Source organism: Glandiceps talaboti, chromosome 1 (genome assembly GCF_964340395.1).
Source record: "Glandiceps talaboti chromosome 1, keGlaTala1.1, whole genome shotgun sequence".
Taxonomy (NCBI): domain Eukaryota; kingdom Metazoa; phylum Hemichordata; class Enteropneusta; family Spengelidae; genus Glandiceps; species Glandiceps talaboti.
The window spans coordinates 348187-367055 of NC_135549.1; the positions used below are offsets into that span (position 1 = coordinate 348187).

At 36.6% G+C, this 18869-nt stretch overlaps 1 protein-coding gene across 1 annotated transcript in view; it reads right to left on the reverse strand.

The window, feature by feature from the left end:
* The window catches only part of LOC144442785 (proton myo-inositol cotransporter-like), a 50838-nt gene extending 33953 nt beyond the window's left edge, over nt 1-16885 (reverse strand). The window contains exons 1-2 of the mRNA XM_078132160.1: nt 16669-16885; nt 14848-15360 (exon numbers count right to left, since the gene is read on the reverse strand). Of these exons, the coding sequence (XP_077988286.1) occupies nt 14848-15360; nt 16669-16885 (730 nt within the window). The remainder of the gene's footprint in view (nt 1-14847; nt 15361-16668) is intronic.
* Nucleotides 16886-18869: the final 1984 nt, after the last annotated feature.

Here is an 18869-nt window from a genome sequence, read left to right on the forward strand (position 1 = left end):
TCTTAAATTTTCTGAAATAATTTTCTGTTGACACTTTGAAACTCTTATTTCCACTTGATCGAGCCACTGAGGGACGATCACAATATAGCAATTACTGAGTAGCAATGACATCATGGACATTTTATGTCTTAACATCCCTATAAATGACATATGACAGTAGTAAACAATAAACGTGACACTTTAACTTGAGAGTTCACAACCTCAATTTTAAGTCTTCTTGAGAGAGTGAATGACTTGTGAGCTAGGCCATCAAAATCTTTATCCACCCACAGCAATTTCCTCATCCTCCAAAAACCAATTTTCTACGACTTGACACTCTAATAGTACATGTACATCTTTGCATTCTTGATATTCCCTTAGTAATTATCTAAACCTGAAGTCAGCCAGAACAGTTGATATGACAAAATTATTGAGCACTCAGTCATGCTTTAAGCTTTACAGGTAATGTAGTTCTACATTGATTGATGTTGGCATTCTGACATTTGACCTCACATCAATGACTTGTAAATTGTACAGAAAAAGAAAACTCTAACCCAACAGATAACACAGTTCATGGTTGTATCATTTCATTTTCCACTCTGTCAGTTTTACTCTTGGGCTATAACTTTATTGATTGACATAAAATTCATAGAATATGATATGGCTTAGTTCTAACAATGATTAATACCCAAATTTAGATGATGTATGACATGTTTACAATGACTCGAATGGGAATATTATCAAGTGTTCTACAAGAGTTCCATTCCAGTATTTGTTTTCTGATGAAATGAGATTTATAACACCTTAAATAAGATTAATGTACATGTAATGGCTTTTATAGTACTTTTTAACCATTTGGGTCAGTATATTACAATTCAAAGACAGTTTGTAGCAAATAAACCTCATTTTCATAGCATTGTATTGTATTGTATTGTATTGTTTTGTATTGTATTGTGAGAGCTTACTACTCAAAGTATAACAACTGTTGACACCAGTCTCTTGGGTTTCCACATCAAAAAATTCAAGTTTATCATCAATATGAAACAGCACCCTATCACCCCCCACCCACCCCCACCCTAAGCAATGTGGTTAACCATTGACAAAGGTAAAACCAAAATACATTGTAAGTAATTTTACATTAAACCTGATAAGTAATGCACATCTCATCCTCATTATATCGTCACCATGGTAATCCTGTATAATCAATACAGTAAGTTAAAGTGGATGAGGGTTTGCAATTCATTTTGGATTTTTAATGTATAAAACAATTTTATCATGGCTTCCTACTTGAAAGACCAATAAGAAACAACATATGCCAAGTCTTTGTAACACAATACATGACAAAAAGCTAATATATGCGTAAAAAGTTTGTTATTGTACGTACAATAACAAACATTTTACGCATGTCATTAATCAGTCTTTTGCAATTTATTGAGTTACAAACAAAGACTTGGCATATGTTGTTTCATATTGGTCTTTCAAGTAGGAAGTCATAATAAAACTGTTATATAAATTAAATATCAGAAATAAATTCCAAATCCTCATCCATATGGCCACTTTAACATAAGTTAACTTATACTATTGATTATACAGGATTACCATGGTGATGAGATGTGCAGTACTTATCAGGTTTAATGTAAAATGACTTATAATTTACTTAATAAGTTTTACTTTGTCAATGGTTAACCACATTGCATGGTGGGGGTGATAGGGTGCTATTTGATATTGATAAACTTGAACTTTTTGATGTGGAAACCCTTTTTCAGTAATCTCATTTACTTTCCACTTTCTGGGGAGGGCCTGGCATTGTTTCAGAATTGCTGAGAATAAGGCTTTATGATTTATAGCTATAAACTTTGTGATGTGGAAATCTCATTTGTGTGTTATCTCAGTTTACTGCAGAAGCAACATGATCAAGAGGCCCAAAGCAGTTTATGGCGATGGCGATGTTTTCAACTATGCTGCTTCATTTGGTGTTACTTCTCTCCTGAGACTTCCTTCCTTCCCACACACACAATCAACTTTCAATGTCAAGAATTTCTTCAACTAACCCTTCAATGCCCATTTATAGTCCAACATGTTGATATTCATTTCAGTCAAACTATACTTGTCATCCTGTCAAATGTTAACATGCCATCTTTCATAAGTAAATGAAAGAAGAGTACAAAAATATTCCTTGAGTTCATTCAATTGTTTTGACTAAATTGCCACTGATAAAGATATAGCAAAATCTCTAAATAAAAATCTAAATAAATACAGATTAATTACTACCTTTATTCTTTGAATTTTCAGCGTGAACACATATTTTCTATCTTGATTTTCAGGGGTAGTCTTAAGCAATTTTCTAGCACCTCTTAATTTGTAGGAAATTTCGTTTCCAATTAGATGTGATTCACATAGCAATTCAAATATAACGGAAATCATAAACCCTGAAACAAAACATCACCTGGCTCGACAAAAATCTCACTAGAATTGCTACATTTTATCGTCTGGCTAGACAAAATATCTTACCGACAACATTTTGGCAATCGTCTGGCATGACAAATATCTTTACCGATATTGTTACACTTTCTTTGGATGAGCTACAATTACATTAATATTATTTATTTGCCAGAGGTCGAAAGAACAACAACCAAATTTACATATCAAGTGAGGAAAATGAAATAATCAAGTAAACACATCAGCATTGAGGAAAAGAAATTTCTTAGGAGATCATCCCAAATTTATACATCCCTGGTAATGTAAGGTTGGTGCGTTCTTAAATATTTTTGATCAATTAACTAAAATGTATCAATTTTAGTTCAGTTCTTGTCGTGTCAGATGATAACATGTGGAAATATGAATTAGAGTTTTGTCAAGCCAGACAAGAAGATTTACAACATCAAAGAAATATTAGTCTAGCCATACAAAAACTGTAGCAATATTGATGAAGATTTTTGTCGAGTCAGGTGACGTTTTGTTTCAGGGTTTATGATTATCATTGTAATGTAAAGAAGGCCACTACTGAAATCTAAAGACTGCAGTGTCATTTTTCGACAGATGTGACATTTCTTATTTCTATTGAAATGCACTTTCCAAAGTCACATAATAATTTTGGGGGCAGGCCTTTCATTTGTGCATGAATGATGATGACTCACACATTAACATTTTAATATAGTTTGAGATGATGTCATATTATTCCCTCATCTTGTCTATGTCGCTTTCAGAGCTTCATAAAAATTGGCCTAATATCTTGTAATTCATCTAGTAAAGTTGGTTGTGGCTACAAATAATCCATCAATCTACAGAGTAAATACTTGTGGCATTGTATCAATTTGCACTACCTTGTATATTTTTTTCATAGCCTATACAAAATTATAGCACAACTCACAATACTTCAATCCATTCATTATAAAGTCAGTAAACACAGACTTTGAGTATAAAATTTATCAAAAATCACAAAATGCACTACAGCACTGCATTGATCACATCATACTGCCTTGAATAATGTGTCATCTACACATTCTTAGAGACATTGCTACCACCAACCCAGTAATCTTGATTCAAGTAGTTGGAATTTATTATGCCAATTCTACCAAAATCTACATTTTGTCAACCCCAGTCCCACTGTACTAAAATCAATGTTTTACCTATTCAAATATTTTGAGTTTTCGTTTTTACTGTACGTACCAGAAATAAAAGTATATCAATATGTTATATTCATATTACCATAATATCTTACTAGATCAATAAAATCATCAAAATTACCAAATTATTATGATAATTATTAATACAATCTGAGTAGTAACATTTGGCACAATGGTTATGATAATAACCCTTCAGTCCACTACTACATTCACCATAATTACTAATCAAGACTAATCAAAATCAAATCAAAATGCTAGCATTTATGTAGACTATAGAAAGTGCCCAAAGGCCTTTTCAGAACCACATTTCAATATGTCATCTACTGCTATATTTCAAACTAACCCAGTAATTACATATTTTGAAATCATTTTCTGGAAAAGTATATAATTAGGAAGTCTGGCTTGCTTTCAACTATTCCATGCAGATGTGACATCACATTATAAAAGAATGAATGAGCTGAATGAATGGAAAGCCTTTAAGGCCTACATCTTTCACTCTGTATTTATGTGTTGTATATATGAGATGGCAGCTGAATATCAAGGACTTTCTTTTATTTCTGACACTGTCTAGAAAGTCTACTATATAAGCATTTCTGAAGTTGTCTTATTCATTTATCTATAATGTAGACAAACAAATTATCTATAATGTAGACAGAATCAAATTATCTATAATGTAGACAGTAACAAATTATCTATAATGTAGACAGTAACAAATTATCTATAATGTAGACAATAACAAATTATCTATAATGTAGACAATAACAAATTATCTATAATGCAGACAGTAACAAATTATCTATAATGTAGACAGTAACAAATTATCTATAATGGGTTTACTCACTTGCCATCATGTAATCGTACTCAACTCCTAGTTGTAATAATGACACTCTGACATATCATTTTAACAAATTAGGAATAGTAAAACTTGACGATAGTGTTTCTTATTTAAAGTTTTTATGACTGACTTTTCTTTGCAGTTTTTGAAATTATCTTTTAAATTTTAGATAAAATTTTGTCTTTCCGAAAGTTTCTTAAAAGTTATAAGTGTAGCATTGCCATGGCTATTCATATTAACTAACTGCACTCCTAGGATCGGTTCAAAAGTTACGACGATGCAGTAATGTCGCGCTTTACTTGTGTCTCTTCTCGCCGCGCCCCTCAATCACTTTCTCTCAACGTACTTATTAAAGTAATATTTACCTATGCCAATCCCTACAATAAATCTTCCGATAACGAGAACGATTTTGCTGGAAGCTGCTCCAAGTGCGATGGCTCCAATAGTGAATATAGCACTGGCCAAAAAGATGACAGGTCGGCGTCCCAGCCAGTCGTTCAGGAACCCTCCAACCAGAGCAAACACGGCTGCAGAACCTATCGCAATGCTAACGATAAGTTCCTGCCAGAACAGTGTCATGCCCGAGAAATGCTCTCTCAGTAAAATAATAGCACCCGAGATAACTCCGGTATCGTAGCCGAAAAGGAAACCTCCTAAGGCCGAAAAGAGGGAGAAGACGATCACGAAACATGTCCGCGGCGTCTTCCGATGAGCATCAACAAGACGTTCCCTGCTACCTTCACCGATGCCGCTTGCCGAAGACAAACTTTTTAAGTCCATCGAATCTGAGGTATTCATGATTGCAAATTTTTTTTCGGATTTCTTAAAAGAAAATAAATCTTGCTGATCAAATCGTCGCCATGTTGATACTGGCGATCGTAACGCGCATCCCGTAATGCGCATCTATAATTTCATTTTCATATAATTACCACAGGTACGGAAATCAACACATTTCGATCCGTACGTTGAAAAAAAATTCGATATACGGCAGCACAGAATGAAAAATAATATGAAAAGGCATCTGTCACGAGGGAAACATTAGAGCTTCTCTATCTCTTGCAAGTATATAGGCCTACGTCAATCCGACGAATGTGGGAAAAACCCGACACTGAACGCCTACGACTTAGGCAGCTCACATGTAATAACTGAGTAATTTTATTCTCGCCTCCGTGGGTTGAAATAAATCGAGAGTTTGTGGAATGTCAAGATCTTAAAACCTTGCTAGTTGACAAGTAGGTCTGGAAATCTAGCGTTTATCAAAAACTCTGACTGGAGAAGCTTAGACTTTCCATTTTCGTTTTTTTTACATGTGCTGATGTGGCGTGGACAACGCTTGACAGGTATTACAATGGACTCTTACAGTAGGTAAACCACTAAAATTCGACATCTGGAGCGATTTACCCCATTGTCACATTTCAGTGTTATTTTTTTGTTCGAATTCGTCATCTTCGTCTGCCGCACTAGTTAGCCCTTGACATTTCAACTTCACAAGATCATAATACAAGTGAACAAACAAGAGTTAATTTCGTACTGCATGCAGTAGTGAACGTGATCAGGAATAAAGGAGACACAAATGTACATTTCAAAGAACCATCGGCACCGCTCTGTCCTGTTTTAAAATGGAACGTTTTATCCCCGGGTTTTATCCTCATTTCCCCGCGGCATATTCTTGAGGCTACCATGTCCTAGAAACCTTTCTCGTTCAGTGAACTTTAGCAGCAGTACAAATGCGTCCGATTTGTTATTGATTAGAACATTTCTTTGTAAGCGTCTTTCAATATCTAAGTCCTATGTTTGTCCATAGACCCTCTACCCACTGGGTGGAGGGTCTATGGTTTGTCATGACGCACACAATAATTCAATGATTTTCAACAAGAAAATTTATAAACGTACAGATATCAAACAAAAAGAGCACAGTTCACGTGCGTTACTTTGACTTCAAAAACATGTACAACAAATGTGACAGTCCCCTCTTGTTTATCATGATACCCCATCGGCGCTTAGGTTTTTGGATTGGGCCGCACCAGTCGTAAAATTTCCTTACACATCACATTGACTATTAGAAGGATATAGTGCATGCAAGATCCGTAGAATAACCGTCAAAATACTTCGGGAAATACAACTTCCTACTGTGGTTAACATGATTGCGATTCACTTCGTCCCATTTTCAACTCGTCCCATTTCAACTCGCCCCAATTTCAACTCGCCCCATTTTCAACTCGCCCCATTTTTAACTCGTCCCATTTTCAACTCGCCCCAACAACACTAGGAAACGTTTATAAATCTAAACGATACATGGACTCGAAGTACGGAGACCGAAACATTTACATGATTTTACCTACGTAGCCAGTCGAAGCGTAGCAAATGTAACATTTCGTAGCAGAAAGTGGTGTGGGTTTTGGCTAAGTGTTTGGTAGATCTAGAACTTATACTAGCACAACAACTTTAAATTTCCTCAGTCATGGAATATCACTTTTCACATTAGGACTTAATGTTTACAACCCAAATAAGAAATAATAATGATACATAACCAGGGAGAATATTAGTGACTGACACGCTTACGACTTCCGCGCGTACGGGTTTTGGAGACGTGTCTCCTCTCCCTAGATAACGCAACTAAGTATTGTAGTATGTGTTTACAGCGCAAGTGGTACTTCATTAGTGGAATACGAGATACCACAGACCCTCCAAACTGAGTACTACTAGCTTCGATTTCATATATGCACAGGTAAATTATATTGCAAAGAGTTGGGGCGAGTTGAAAATGGGGCGAGTTGAAATTGGGGCGAGTTGAAAATTGGACGAGTTGAGTGGGACGAGTTGAAATGGGACGAGTTGAAATTGGGACGAGTTGATCCGTCACCGGTTAACATACGTTACGGTTGGAGAGATTATAACTGATCACATCATAAAAATGAAGTTCCAGTTTAATTTCTTTTAAAAACATGAAATTAATTAATATTTTATGGTAACAAGGAAACATGGAAATATATACAAATAGACGATAAACGTGAAATCTCAAGAAAAATGTCAATCTCGAAGGGGTGCAACCATAAAAATGCAATGATCGTAGATTGAGATCGGAGTAACCGCGCCATCAACGTCATTACGATAAATATTTTTGTTTCTATACACACTTGAACGTAAATTTCTCGTAGTTTCATATTTCTGTTTATCTGTAAACTATCAACAGCCGTGTCAATTTGATTTGATTTGAATATATACAAAAAATGTTAAACTCCTTTGTAATATGTCACGTCATGCATGCATGTAACATACCCAGGTCATAATATTTGGAGTATGTGACGATCTCAAAAAGTATGACAGATTACGGCAACTTGCTGGTTAACTGTTGGAAATGAAGAAAGTTGGTGGTTGTGTTTACTGGCTTTTGACTCAACATTCACACTAGTATTCACCATTTAAAACTAACATGTAGAAACAAAGACCCATTATGTGATTGCCATGTTCTAACATGTACATACACCTATTATATACCGGGGGTAATTGCCATGTTCTGAGGTGTGTTCTAGCTATATTTTAACATGTACAAACATACACCCATTATGTGACTGCCACATTATGAACAAGCATACACCCATGACACTGCCATCTTCTAACGTGTATAAACATACATATCATTGCCATGTTCTAACATGGACAACCCATGTCATTGCCATGTTCTAACGTATAAACACACAACCATTATGCGATTGCTATGTTCTAACATGTGCAAACACATACCCATTATATGACTGCCACGTTAGAACATGAACAATCATACACCCATGACACTGCCATCTTCTAATGTGTATAAAAATGCACACCCATTATGTGATTGCCATGTTAGAACATGTACAATTAACATACACCCATTATCGATTGCTATGTTCTAACATATGTACATCTAACATGTACATACATACATACATACATACATACATACATACATACATACATACATACATACATACATACATACATACATACATACATACATACGTACGTACGTACGTACGTACGTACGTACATACTCATCAATTGCTATGTTCTATCATATATGTACGTACGTACGTACGTACGTACATACATACATACATACATACGTATGTACGTACGTACATACATACATACATACATACATATTACATACATACATACATACATACATACATACATACATACATATTACATACATACATACATACATACATACATACATACATACATACATACATACATACATACACATATGTACATACTCATATCAATTGCTATGTTCTATCATATATGTACGTACGTACATACATACATACATACATACATACATACATACATACATACATACATACATACATACACATTCATTATGTAACACCCATTTTATAACATGTACCTACATACACCCATTATGTGACTGCCATGTTATAACAATGTACACACATACACCATTATGTGATTGCCATGTAACATGTACACACATATATACACCCATTATGTGACTGCAATGTAGCATGTACAAACATACTCTATTATGTGACTGCCATGTTCTAGTAGCAATCCTAAGATATTCACAATTCCATTACCTGCTTTTTCTAGCTATCCAGTTAAATACAGCATATATATCATATGTGTTACTTGTGTTCAAAGTGATGTCTATACTGACTATGCTGTCCTCTATGCCATTCAATATAATTTGATTCTCTTTACTAATGTGCTACTCTGCATCCATCTTACACCACGACTGACATTATTTGACTTGAATGTCAGATAGAAAGAAAGAGACCAAAACAGACCCAGATGGAACATTCTAGTTTAGACACTTTTGCAGAGGCTGTCATCTGTACTGAATAGGGAACTTGCAATCCAGACTGAGCATGCTCAGTCACAAAGGACTATGGGATTATCTGTGGTTATCATAATATCTAATCTGGAGCTACCGATAAAATAAACCTCCCACAATGGTCAGGGTGACTATGAATTGATTATTTGTGTTCTGGTGTGATAAATTGTAATTACAAAATCTGATAACACCTGATAGCCATATTTTTATGTTCCAGGCTATCCACATTGGAGACAGCATGGTACCACTGCCATGTTCTTGCTGCCACATGTCATTGGCTAGGGGGTTTCTGTCATGCTTTAAAGGTGTTTTACCATCCTTTAGCGTTGTAATCTTCCCTTTGTAAGGCATTATTATAACACTTTTATATGGAATGTCTGATCCCAATTATTATGAGTGCATGTGATGAGTACAAGCAAGTACATATATTATGCAAATTATTATGGAAATTACTCCAGGAGTTAAAAAGTGAAACTACCTTCCAAGTTCCAGTCTTGACTAACTTTTTCTTTTTCTGTATTGCATACTGTGAGTATTATCTTCCTCTCAATCCATCTCAAAATAATTTGCATAAAATGAATGTAACTCACAGTCTACACACTGACTATTCACCATAGACTCTACATGTACCTACTATAGGGTTCATCCTGTTAGTGTTACTAATAAAACCCATGAAATTCAGAAACCAGTTTTGTAAAAATTTCGGGTAAAACCATTTTTGCATACCATACTTGAATAAAATGTGACATACTCAGCTGGTCACCTGCTTGGTAATTTGTTGTTGTTGTTATTATTATTGTTGTTGTTGTTGTTAATGTACCAATACATATGCAACCTTTCAGATCATAACATTCTTCATAAAAATTTAGAATTTCAGAGTTTCATACAGTATTGGTACAAATGCAGGTCAGGTCAAGTACAGGTACAGGTCAGACAGAATTATTTTTGGATTCACATTCAGATCTAAAGATGTGAAATTCGTCATTATGTTTGTTGTAAATTTTTGGTTATGTTCAGGTTATTTTTCTCAGCAATTCGCCATCAGTTATGTTGTTTTTTTCAAAATCGCCATGCAGTTAATGTCACCTGTTCTAAGAATCACATTTTTCACATCGATTTCATATTCATTCTTGTACGTATTGGATGCATTCAAGAACAATAAAACTTTTTGCCATTGCTTGGCAAGGGAAGGACATCTACACATACTTTTAAAATGTTGTATGTGAAAAACAAAAGAGATGACAGACACTCACATTGGCAAATCATTACATTTTGTGCAATTTCAGTATCTATTTATGACATAGGATGATTCGCACAACAAAAATACTACTGCAGCATGTTTAGGATGAAAATGGCTTGGCTAAGCGAAGTGACCATTGCTCATTCAAGCATTCAAGTACAAATTTAAACGTCTTGGGAAGTCTGTGGTTTTGAATGTACAGCCCTATTGTCTTGGCAAACTTTGTTTGGAGCAAACTTAATTTTGTGTTCACATTCAAGCCCTCTTATGCGTGATTAACTAAATGATGACTGGCTGTCTGATGACTATGAAAACTGCTGAACAGGATGAATGTTTTTGACACATACTCAATCAATCTATATTGCATAACAACATGCCATAGCAAGCCATTCTCGCAAACCAGAGTTATTATTTCTACCACTACACTTCAAAATAAAACTCTGGCATCTTACGGCTGTCAGAGCGGTACCTCATGTATATGTAATACATATTCATATTAAGCAATGATATCATGATAATCTGACCAATCAAAGTCCGTCTCTCAAAGAATGCGCTTCAACACTGGCCTCATGTTTATTTGGCACCTTTTCCTCATGCAGGTATGTTTTTGTTGAGCAAATGTGCGTTTTGTTCACATTTGAAAGGTTTACGAAAAAAGATGTCCACCCTTCTAAATATTTCTACGTAGTATAGAGATTGATACATTTGTAGCAGCAAGATTCGTATGATATTTTCCTAAGAAAACAGCAATCTAAGCAATAATACGTGCCCCTGTGGTAAAAACTGGATCAATGGCAATTGGATGTATGAAAGTAGCAAAATGTATATTAAGAATATAGTTTCAGAGCCATTTTAATACTGTTTACTGCCATACTGTAATTGTGATGAGTACATGTATGCAGTTGTCTTTATGATGGTCATAAAATATGCAATAAACATTCAGTTTGTGTATTGATAATGATACACAAGTAGATACAAACATTTTTCAAGTTGTACACACCAATACTAAATTGAAGTGTCAATTTTCACCCTGGATAAAAAGAGACACCCAACCATGTGGAATATGCTACATTTGTATTGATACCTGCTAGTTACATTGTATATCTGGTTTTACAAACCACTCTAGAGAGCATGTATCATAAATGTACTACAAACCACTAACATACTCTGTATGTATCATCTGTACTACAAACCACTAACATATGCTGCATGTAGCATACATACTTAATGAAAGCAATTTAAATGTAATCTGACCTTACACTGTGGTTACCAGATTCATACTTGATGCATTATAAATCTTTGCACAGATATGTCACAGTAATTAGTCAGCTACGTGATCTTTGTTTCACAGTCGTTGTTTAAAAACTTGAAATTCATTCATAGACAATCTATTGCCTATGATTTCACTACATTCTGGTTGGTTAAGAAATGTTCAAGTAAAGGGAGTGTTAATAGTTTCAATCTACCTTCTGTGTCTACTTTCACTTTGGGTGAAAATTACCCCAAGGTAACTCTGATGGAAGTTTGTATGACTCCATTCTCAGTCAAAGATCCAAGTACATTGAGTCATAATGGGTGAATGGTTAAAGTGGCTGGCTAAGAATCTGCACGTTACAGATTCCAGCCCCGGCACTGCTGTTTGTTTCTGAATGGCTCAAGTCCTTGGGCATGATTTGAACCACAATTATGCCTCAGCCAACACAGCTATATAATTGGGGACCTGGTAGGATACAATGTAGAGGTTGCAATGTGAATGCTTTAATCCTATGTACTTATCGAGGAGTTGAGGAAGCAAAGGGCCTTTGTGCCACTATAGATCTGTACCATAGGTAATACATGTGTAATTATAACGCTCTTTGAGCACAGAGTGGGAAAGTGCTATATAAAAAATAAACATTATTATTATTATATTCTCAAATGTGCAGTCGAACATGGATGCTGATACTTTTGGAGGCAGTACAATTTCCTTCCTGCAAAGTATGTCAAGTTGTCAATAGATCAGCTTACTTCTCTCCTAACCTCAAGTAGCACCTTTCAAATGATTTACCATAATTTTTAAGAGCACAGCTCAGTTAAGATGATTTTTGACTCAAAAACTTGAATGACCTCTGATTTGAACTTCTCTAGCATTAATTTGAATAGATAATGGTACAACATTGTGTATTTGTGCATCCCTGTTCACAAACTGGTGTGAACTATGTGCATCTATTGTTTATGTACATGACCTTACATTCAGGTCAGTGTGGGCTTATACATTTGTCAGTGAATGAGAGCTCACTTTCTCATTAATTATTTGAATGAATTGATTGATTGCATGTGGTTGAAGGTACTTGGATCTCTGACTGAGATCAGTCATACTAACCATACATCTGACTCTGTAAACAGTCAGAGTTACTTACCTTGGACCATGGATCATTGGATGTATTAGTGAGGACTTAGTGAAAATAAGGGACCGGTCAGTTTCTTTGGCCGGGGGGGGGGGGGGGTGTCATGCTATTTTGAAAATTGTGGATAGGGGGTTCATTGTGTTTTGGATTGTGATGGAAGGAAAAAATCCTTTTCTACAATGGCATATAGCCTTGTCTGAAATGTGGTACATGTAAATATTTGTTCTTGTCCCTGTTTCTTACATAAATTCTTTAATATTACATATTAGTTCAAACATAACTATACATATACATATACATGTAATACCTAACTACCACACTAGTTACGGAACATCTCATGTAAATGCTTGGCTGTTTCACAATCAATGTTTCACTTATATTGCACTTTGGGGGCAAAAGTGAACTTGAAGGTTTCGTAATGGTAATCTTCATAGATAGTTTATAAAAGAAGTTAATCTAAATTGTTGTACTTGTCAGTATGAACTTGTCAGAAGGGATTAATACACTTTCTATTTTGGACACTACATGTTTTAACACTACAAATCACCACATCTCATCAGATTCCAGTTTCTATTATACACTAGGTATGACCACCTAAAGTTCTCTAACATACCAGTGACTTTACTAAATACATGCAATATTAATGCCCCTATACCAATGTTACGGGCCCATTTTTATGTGACATGGAAATTTAAAACTTACATTTACGTTAGCTTTACGAAGTTTGGAAATATTACCTCAAAGGCTATGAATGACGTAAACATTGCCTTAACAGAAGCAAAAAATGCATATCTGCCAGGGGGAAAACCCCAAGGACTCCCTCACCCCAGAGGTCACTCATGCATTCAACCAACAATCAGATACACCAACTGTCATAATGGTATTAAACTTTTCTTAAATATTTTCACCCTATTCTAATTTGAGATGATATTGTCTTTTAAAGATGTGACATGTTTGTCAAGATAGTCTAAAATTGACTTAAACTCCAAATCTCCGATACCAATGATACTACCATTAGATGTGCTGACCTTTACTTCATATATATGATGATGCCATTTAACTTTTCAAGAACATATTTCAACCCTATGTATGTTATAAAGAATAGTTTCTGATACTTGATGGTGCTGTCTTGCAAAGTATGTAGTTTTAAGTTATTGCTTGAAAGGGTCTGAATAGCCTAAATATTGGCTTTAAGAGTAAAAATACTCCATGGCTTCTAGATGGAGACCCCCTCGGACCCCCCCCCCCCAACACACACACACATGAGATGGACATATCCAAGTCTCAAGCTCTTCCCCTCTCACTGACAAGATGCTATTAAAGTATATTTCAAAAGTATTTCAACCCTATGTACTGTAGTTGCTTTTTACATGTTGGTGCTGTCTTGTAAAGCTTGGAAATTATTGTCTCAAATTGACTCCAGAGTAAAAACCTCCAGGGCTTCTAGGGGGAGACGGACCCCCCCCCCCCATAAGAGATGTACATATTCCCTTCTCAAGCTTTCCCCCTACCTTTTACTGTGGAGATGCTATGATTAAACTCCTTTTGGAATATATTTACCCTGTGTAGTTCATTATTATAATTATGATAGTACTAACCTGGGATCTTATAAAGTAGATGCAAGACAGTCAAGCAGTCCACACTGAGTCACGATCAAAAAATACCTGTCATGTGAATATTATATGGGGGGGGGGGTCATCATGTTTTAGAATTAAGTGATCGGGGGGGGGGGGGGGGGGTCAGCCTGTTTTTTGTTTTACTACATATGTATGATGATGCCATTTAACTTTTCAAGAACATATTTCAACCAGTGAATTTTTGTCGGCCCGGTTTAAGAACCACCCCCTCCCCCCCCCCCCTCCCCCCCAGGCTGGAGAAACTGACCGGTCACTATGACATAGCCGTCAGCCGTCATAAATTACAGTGTATATGCTCACCTATGCCAATACCAACTATGATTCTTCCAGCTAGTATAAAGTTCACATCTGGCGCTACCCCCATCAGTATAGCACCTACTGTAAATACAAAACTGGCAACAAGTATTGTCGGACGTCTTCCAACTTTATCATTCATGAAACCTCCCAGTAAGGCAAACACAGCTGCAGCACCAATTGTCACGCTCACTATCAATTCTTCCCAGAGAGGAGTTAAATAAAATTTGTGGGCAATGAGGAGCATAGCCCCTGACACAACACCTGTGTCATATCCAAAAAGAAAGCCTCCCACGGCAGAAAATGCAACTAAAATGTAGAGATACAGTGAGCCAGTGTTCACATCTAAGATTTTGGTTTCAATTTGGTCATCGTTTTGAACAACACATTCTCCACGGTCATTGATCAGTGGCTCTCCTTCGCTCACATTAACTCCGTTGTTGAGATCCATGTCGTCGTCCTGCTGAAGTGAAACTATTTCTAATTCAACCGTATCTTCACAGTCACCGTAGTTCATTCCTGTTCAAACGATTGCATAGAAGCGTACATGTACACATTTAAATTCTACAACTGAAAGCGTTCACACTCGAAGTTTACCACTGCCACCACGGCAGTTTTATCGATTTGTGAGATTATGGCAATTTCAGATTTCAATGTTTTGTCTAGTACTTTATCACATGCACAACCGGCACATCCGCATAAGCCCGACAGATACACGATGGATTTGTTCAAACATGGACGGAGCCAAATTTAGACCTGATGTGGTTTCAAACTTTCGCGTTGGTAAAAATTCAAAACGAATCAAAACTATTCACCTACCGCGTCTATTACCAAAGCTGGCAACAAATGCAAATTAAATAACACTGGAGCGAAAAACTAAATTTACTACCGAATTATTCTTTACAAGAAATGGTGATATTGTGGTTGCAGTAGCGCTAGCTGGCTATCTGTAATTTGTAAACGTGTGAACGCGGAAGCGGGGTCAAAGTTCAAGAATTGTTTTGCGCAGACGCACAGTTCATGAAGTTAGCAGCGCAATTGATCTGGCGCAATTTTAGGGATCGGTCATTAATATGACCTGGGGTTACGGGTCAAAGGAATAGGGGGGTGTCACTCAAAAATTGCTAAGGTAGAAGGTGGGGGGGGGGGGCACTCAAAAACTGTGGAGTGAAGGGAGGGGGGCTACTCAACATATATGCTAACACTGAAGTATAGAACACACCTATAAGCTTATAAACACAATTATGCGTACACTACAATCTGATTAAAATCCGATCGATGTGGTGAAAGCGGCTAGATGTCCTTATTTACCTCTATTCGTCGTGTTGTGACGTTTGTTTTGTTCGGAATGAAAGAAAGGCATTCGCCCGGGGGAAAAAAAACTCACGTAAAAGACGCAATAACGATGGAATAAAGGTAAATACAGGAAAACCAGCCTATCTAACATCAGATTTTAATCAGATTGGCGTACACTACGTCTTGAGCAGCGCATTGTACAACAAACTAACAAATAATATAAAGATGAAACATAATACAACAGGTGCGAAAACACAGGAAAAAAACAATTGCCCACCCCACTTGGTTCCCTCAAACTTCGATTCAACTTATACCGCCTAATTTCCAATTTTATTAGCTACTTTGGCGTTTAGGTTTTAGCTGTAATTTGTTGTTGCGTCGGCTTGCTCGCATCTCCGCTTTCCATATGCGCTTCTCGTCGTCAATATATCTGCTGCTAGTTCGTGCGATTGATACTCCTACGCCGTAGCCCGACCATAGTCAGATCTTTCCGCCAATAAGATCAGCTTCTGTCGCTTGCTATTTCCATACCTTCCTCTATTTTATTTCGTACTGAGTCGAGCTTCTTTCCTTCCATGTCGGCCTTCGCCTCCTGTGTAAAGACGTCATGCACTTTGAGATTATGCTTGTATTGATTCTCGTTTGACTTCTTTTTAAAAGTGGGCATTTCAGTTTGTTTCAGCCTGTTCATTTCGGCGAGATATTCCTGAGAGACATCTTCCTGAGCTGCTTGTAATTCGTCCTTCATATGTTCTACATCTTCTCCGATATTAGCTTGTTAATCGATTGTAACAACTGGTGGTTATTCGCTTGGATAACGCTATTGATGCCGAGCTGCGACGGGTTTGCCTCATTATAATAATCTTTATTTATACACTGTTCTCCCAAGAAGTCCACTAAGGGCCATCCCTCATGGGTTCGGTGTTAATGCAGGAGGAAACCGGAGTACCCGGAGAAAACCTGCGTTGTTCGGTAGAGTCAAACTCAACGACACTCTTCTTACTTACAGCGTGGTAAATTTAAAAAACCCTGAATGGGGTTCGAACCCCGACCGCAGTGGTATACCGTAAAAGGCAAGACTTTTGATGGCCCAATGGTCGTAACTTTTGTTCAATTCTTTTTAGTACACATTGGACATTTAATCTAAATTCATGATTGTATGCAGCATCAGAGCCAAATAAACCACTGTATAAGATATTATATAATTTGGAATAGACTCAAATGTATATTGTTACATGTACTATTCAGAAAATATAAAGAAATATCCTTAATTTTGAAAAAAAAATGCGAAGCCCGCATGAGGATATATTGCCCATCACCAGAAAAAAATATATGGGTAGGTTGAACAGCTTTTTCATTTTTTCTGGCCTAATGTCGTATCTCACTGAAAGTAGTTGCCGAAAAGATGTCACATTCAAAATTTAAAAAAAAATGGATGGTGCTTTCTCAAATATAAGTAACATTTTCTTTACCCAACTCCCAAAACTGTTATGGCCTCATTTACGTCGGAACCCAAGGTCACCTCAGTGAATTCTCCTTGTCATTATCATTATAATGGAAATTGAAGTTTGGATTTTGATGTCGAAGGTACAGCTCTGTTTACACATCCAGGGCCATTCTTTCCGTAGCAAATTGTCGCTTCAAAATGAATTGCGGAATAACGCTAGTGTCAGTGTGCAATGAGATAATTATATCAAACAACATTTTAACCAAAGACAACGTCGAACACAATTATTGAAAGAAATATCTTCAAATAGTGGATCTTAAACTGCGTACCTAGTTTAATAGTTTTACCAAATATTCCAAATAGAGATCTGCCGTTTTATCAGCATGAAATGTTTTAATATAAGGAACAAGATGTAAATGAGATCGAGCGCATCTTCGGAGTCATTGCATGCAGCATAGCAGGCAACCTCACGTTGAACGACTTTTTCCGTCTTTTTTTTTTTTTTGAGTTTCACCCGCTGACGACTTGCTATCTTCAAATGACACTGAGGAGACTTTCAAGACTACTGTTACTTGCAGAAAATGCACAGTGCATGTGCACACTTCTTTTGTACTTTCCCGCGCAAAGAATTTTTAATTTGGTGCAAAAAGTTACAATTTTTAACTGGACACATTTTACAAATCAAAGTTAAGCCAGTGTACAATAGCGATATACGATACATATTAGCCATGAGTCAGTGTACAGTCACTTTAGTGAACTATCCATTGAAATCGCGCATGCCGCTAGGAATTGTCACGTAAATAACGATTTTAATAGCATCGCTATGTATTCAAAAAGTAGCTTTTTTCCTTTCTTTTTTCCAGAATCTCAGGGGGGCAGCTGCCCCCCTTGCCCCACCCCCCCCCCCCCCCCACAGGCTACGGTACTGAAAACGGCATTCTAAGCAATAAGAAAACAACAATCTATGATATATTACACGCCCCTGTGGACTGAAGTGCACGATGACTTCACCTTTACTGGGGCCGCCAGCGCCCTACAAGAGCGCCCCCACTGAGCCTGCAACAAGAACATTAATTTCTGTCTATACATTGAAACTCTAGAAATACATTTGTTCAGTAAAGTCAATACCTTTCCTTATACCCCAATGGTCAAACTGAACGACACTCTTCTTACACACTGATGGTAAGCTCATTTTGATTTGAACAATGTCCCAACTAGACACTCAAGGTAATATAACAATCAAATATCATGGCAATATTCGGTCGAGCGGGCTTCGGATTTTACA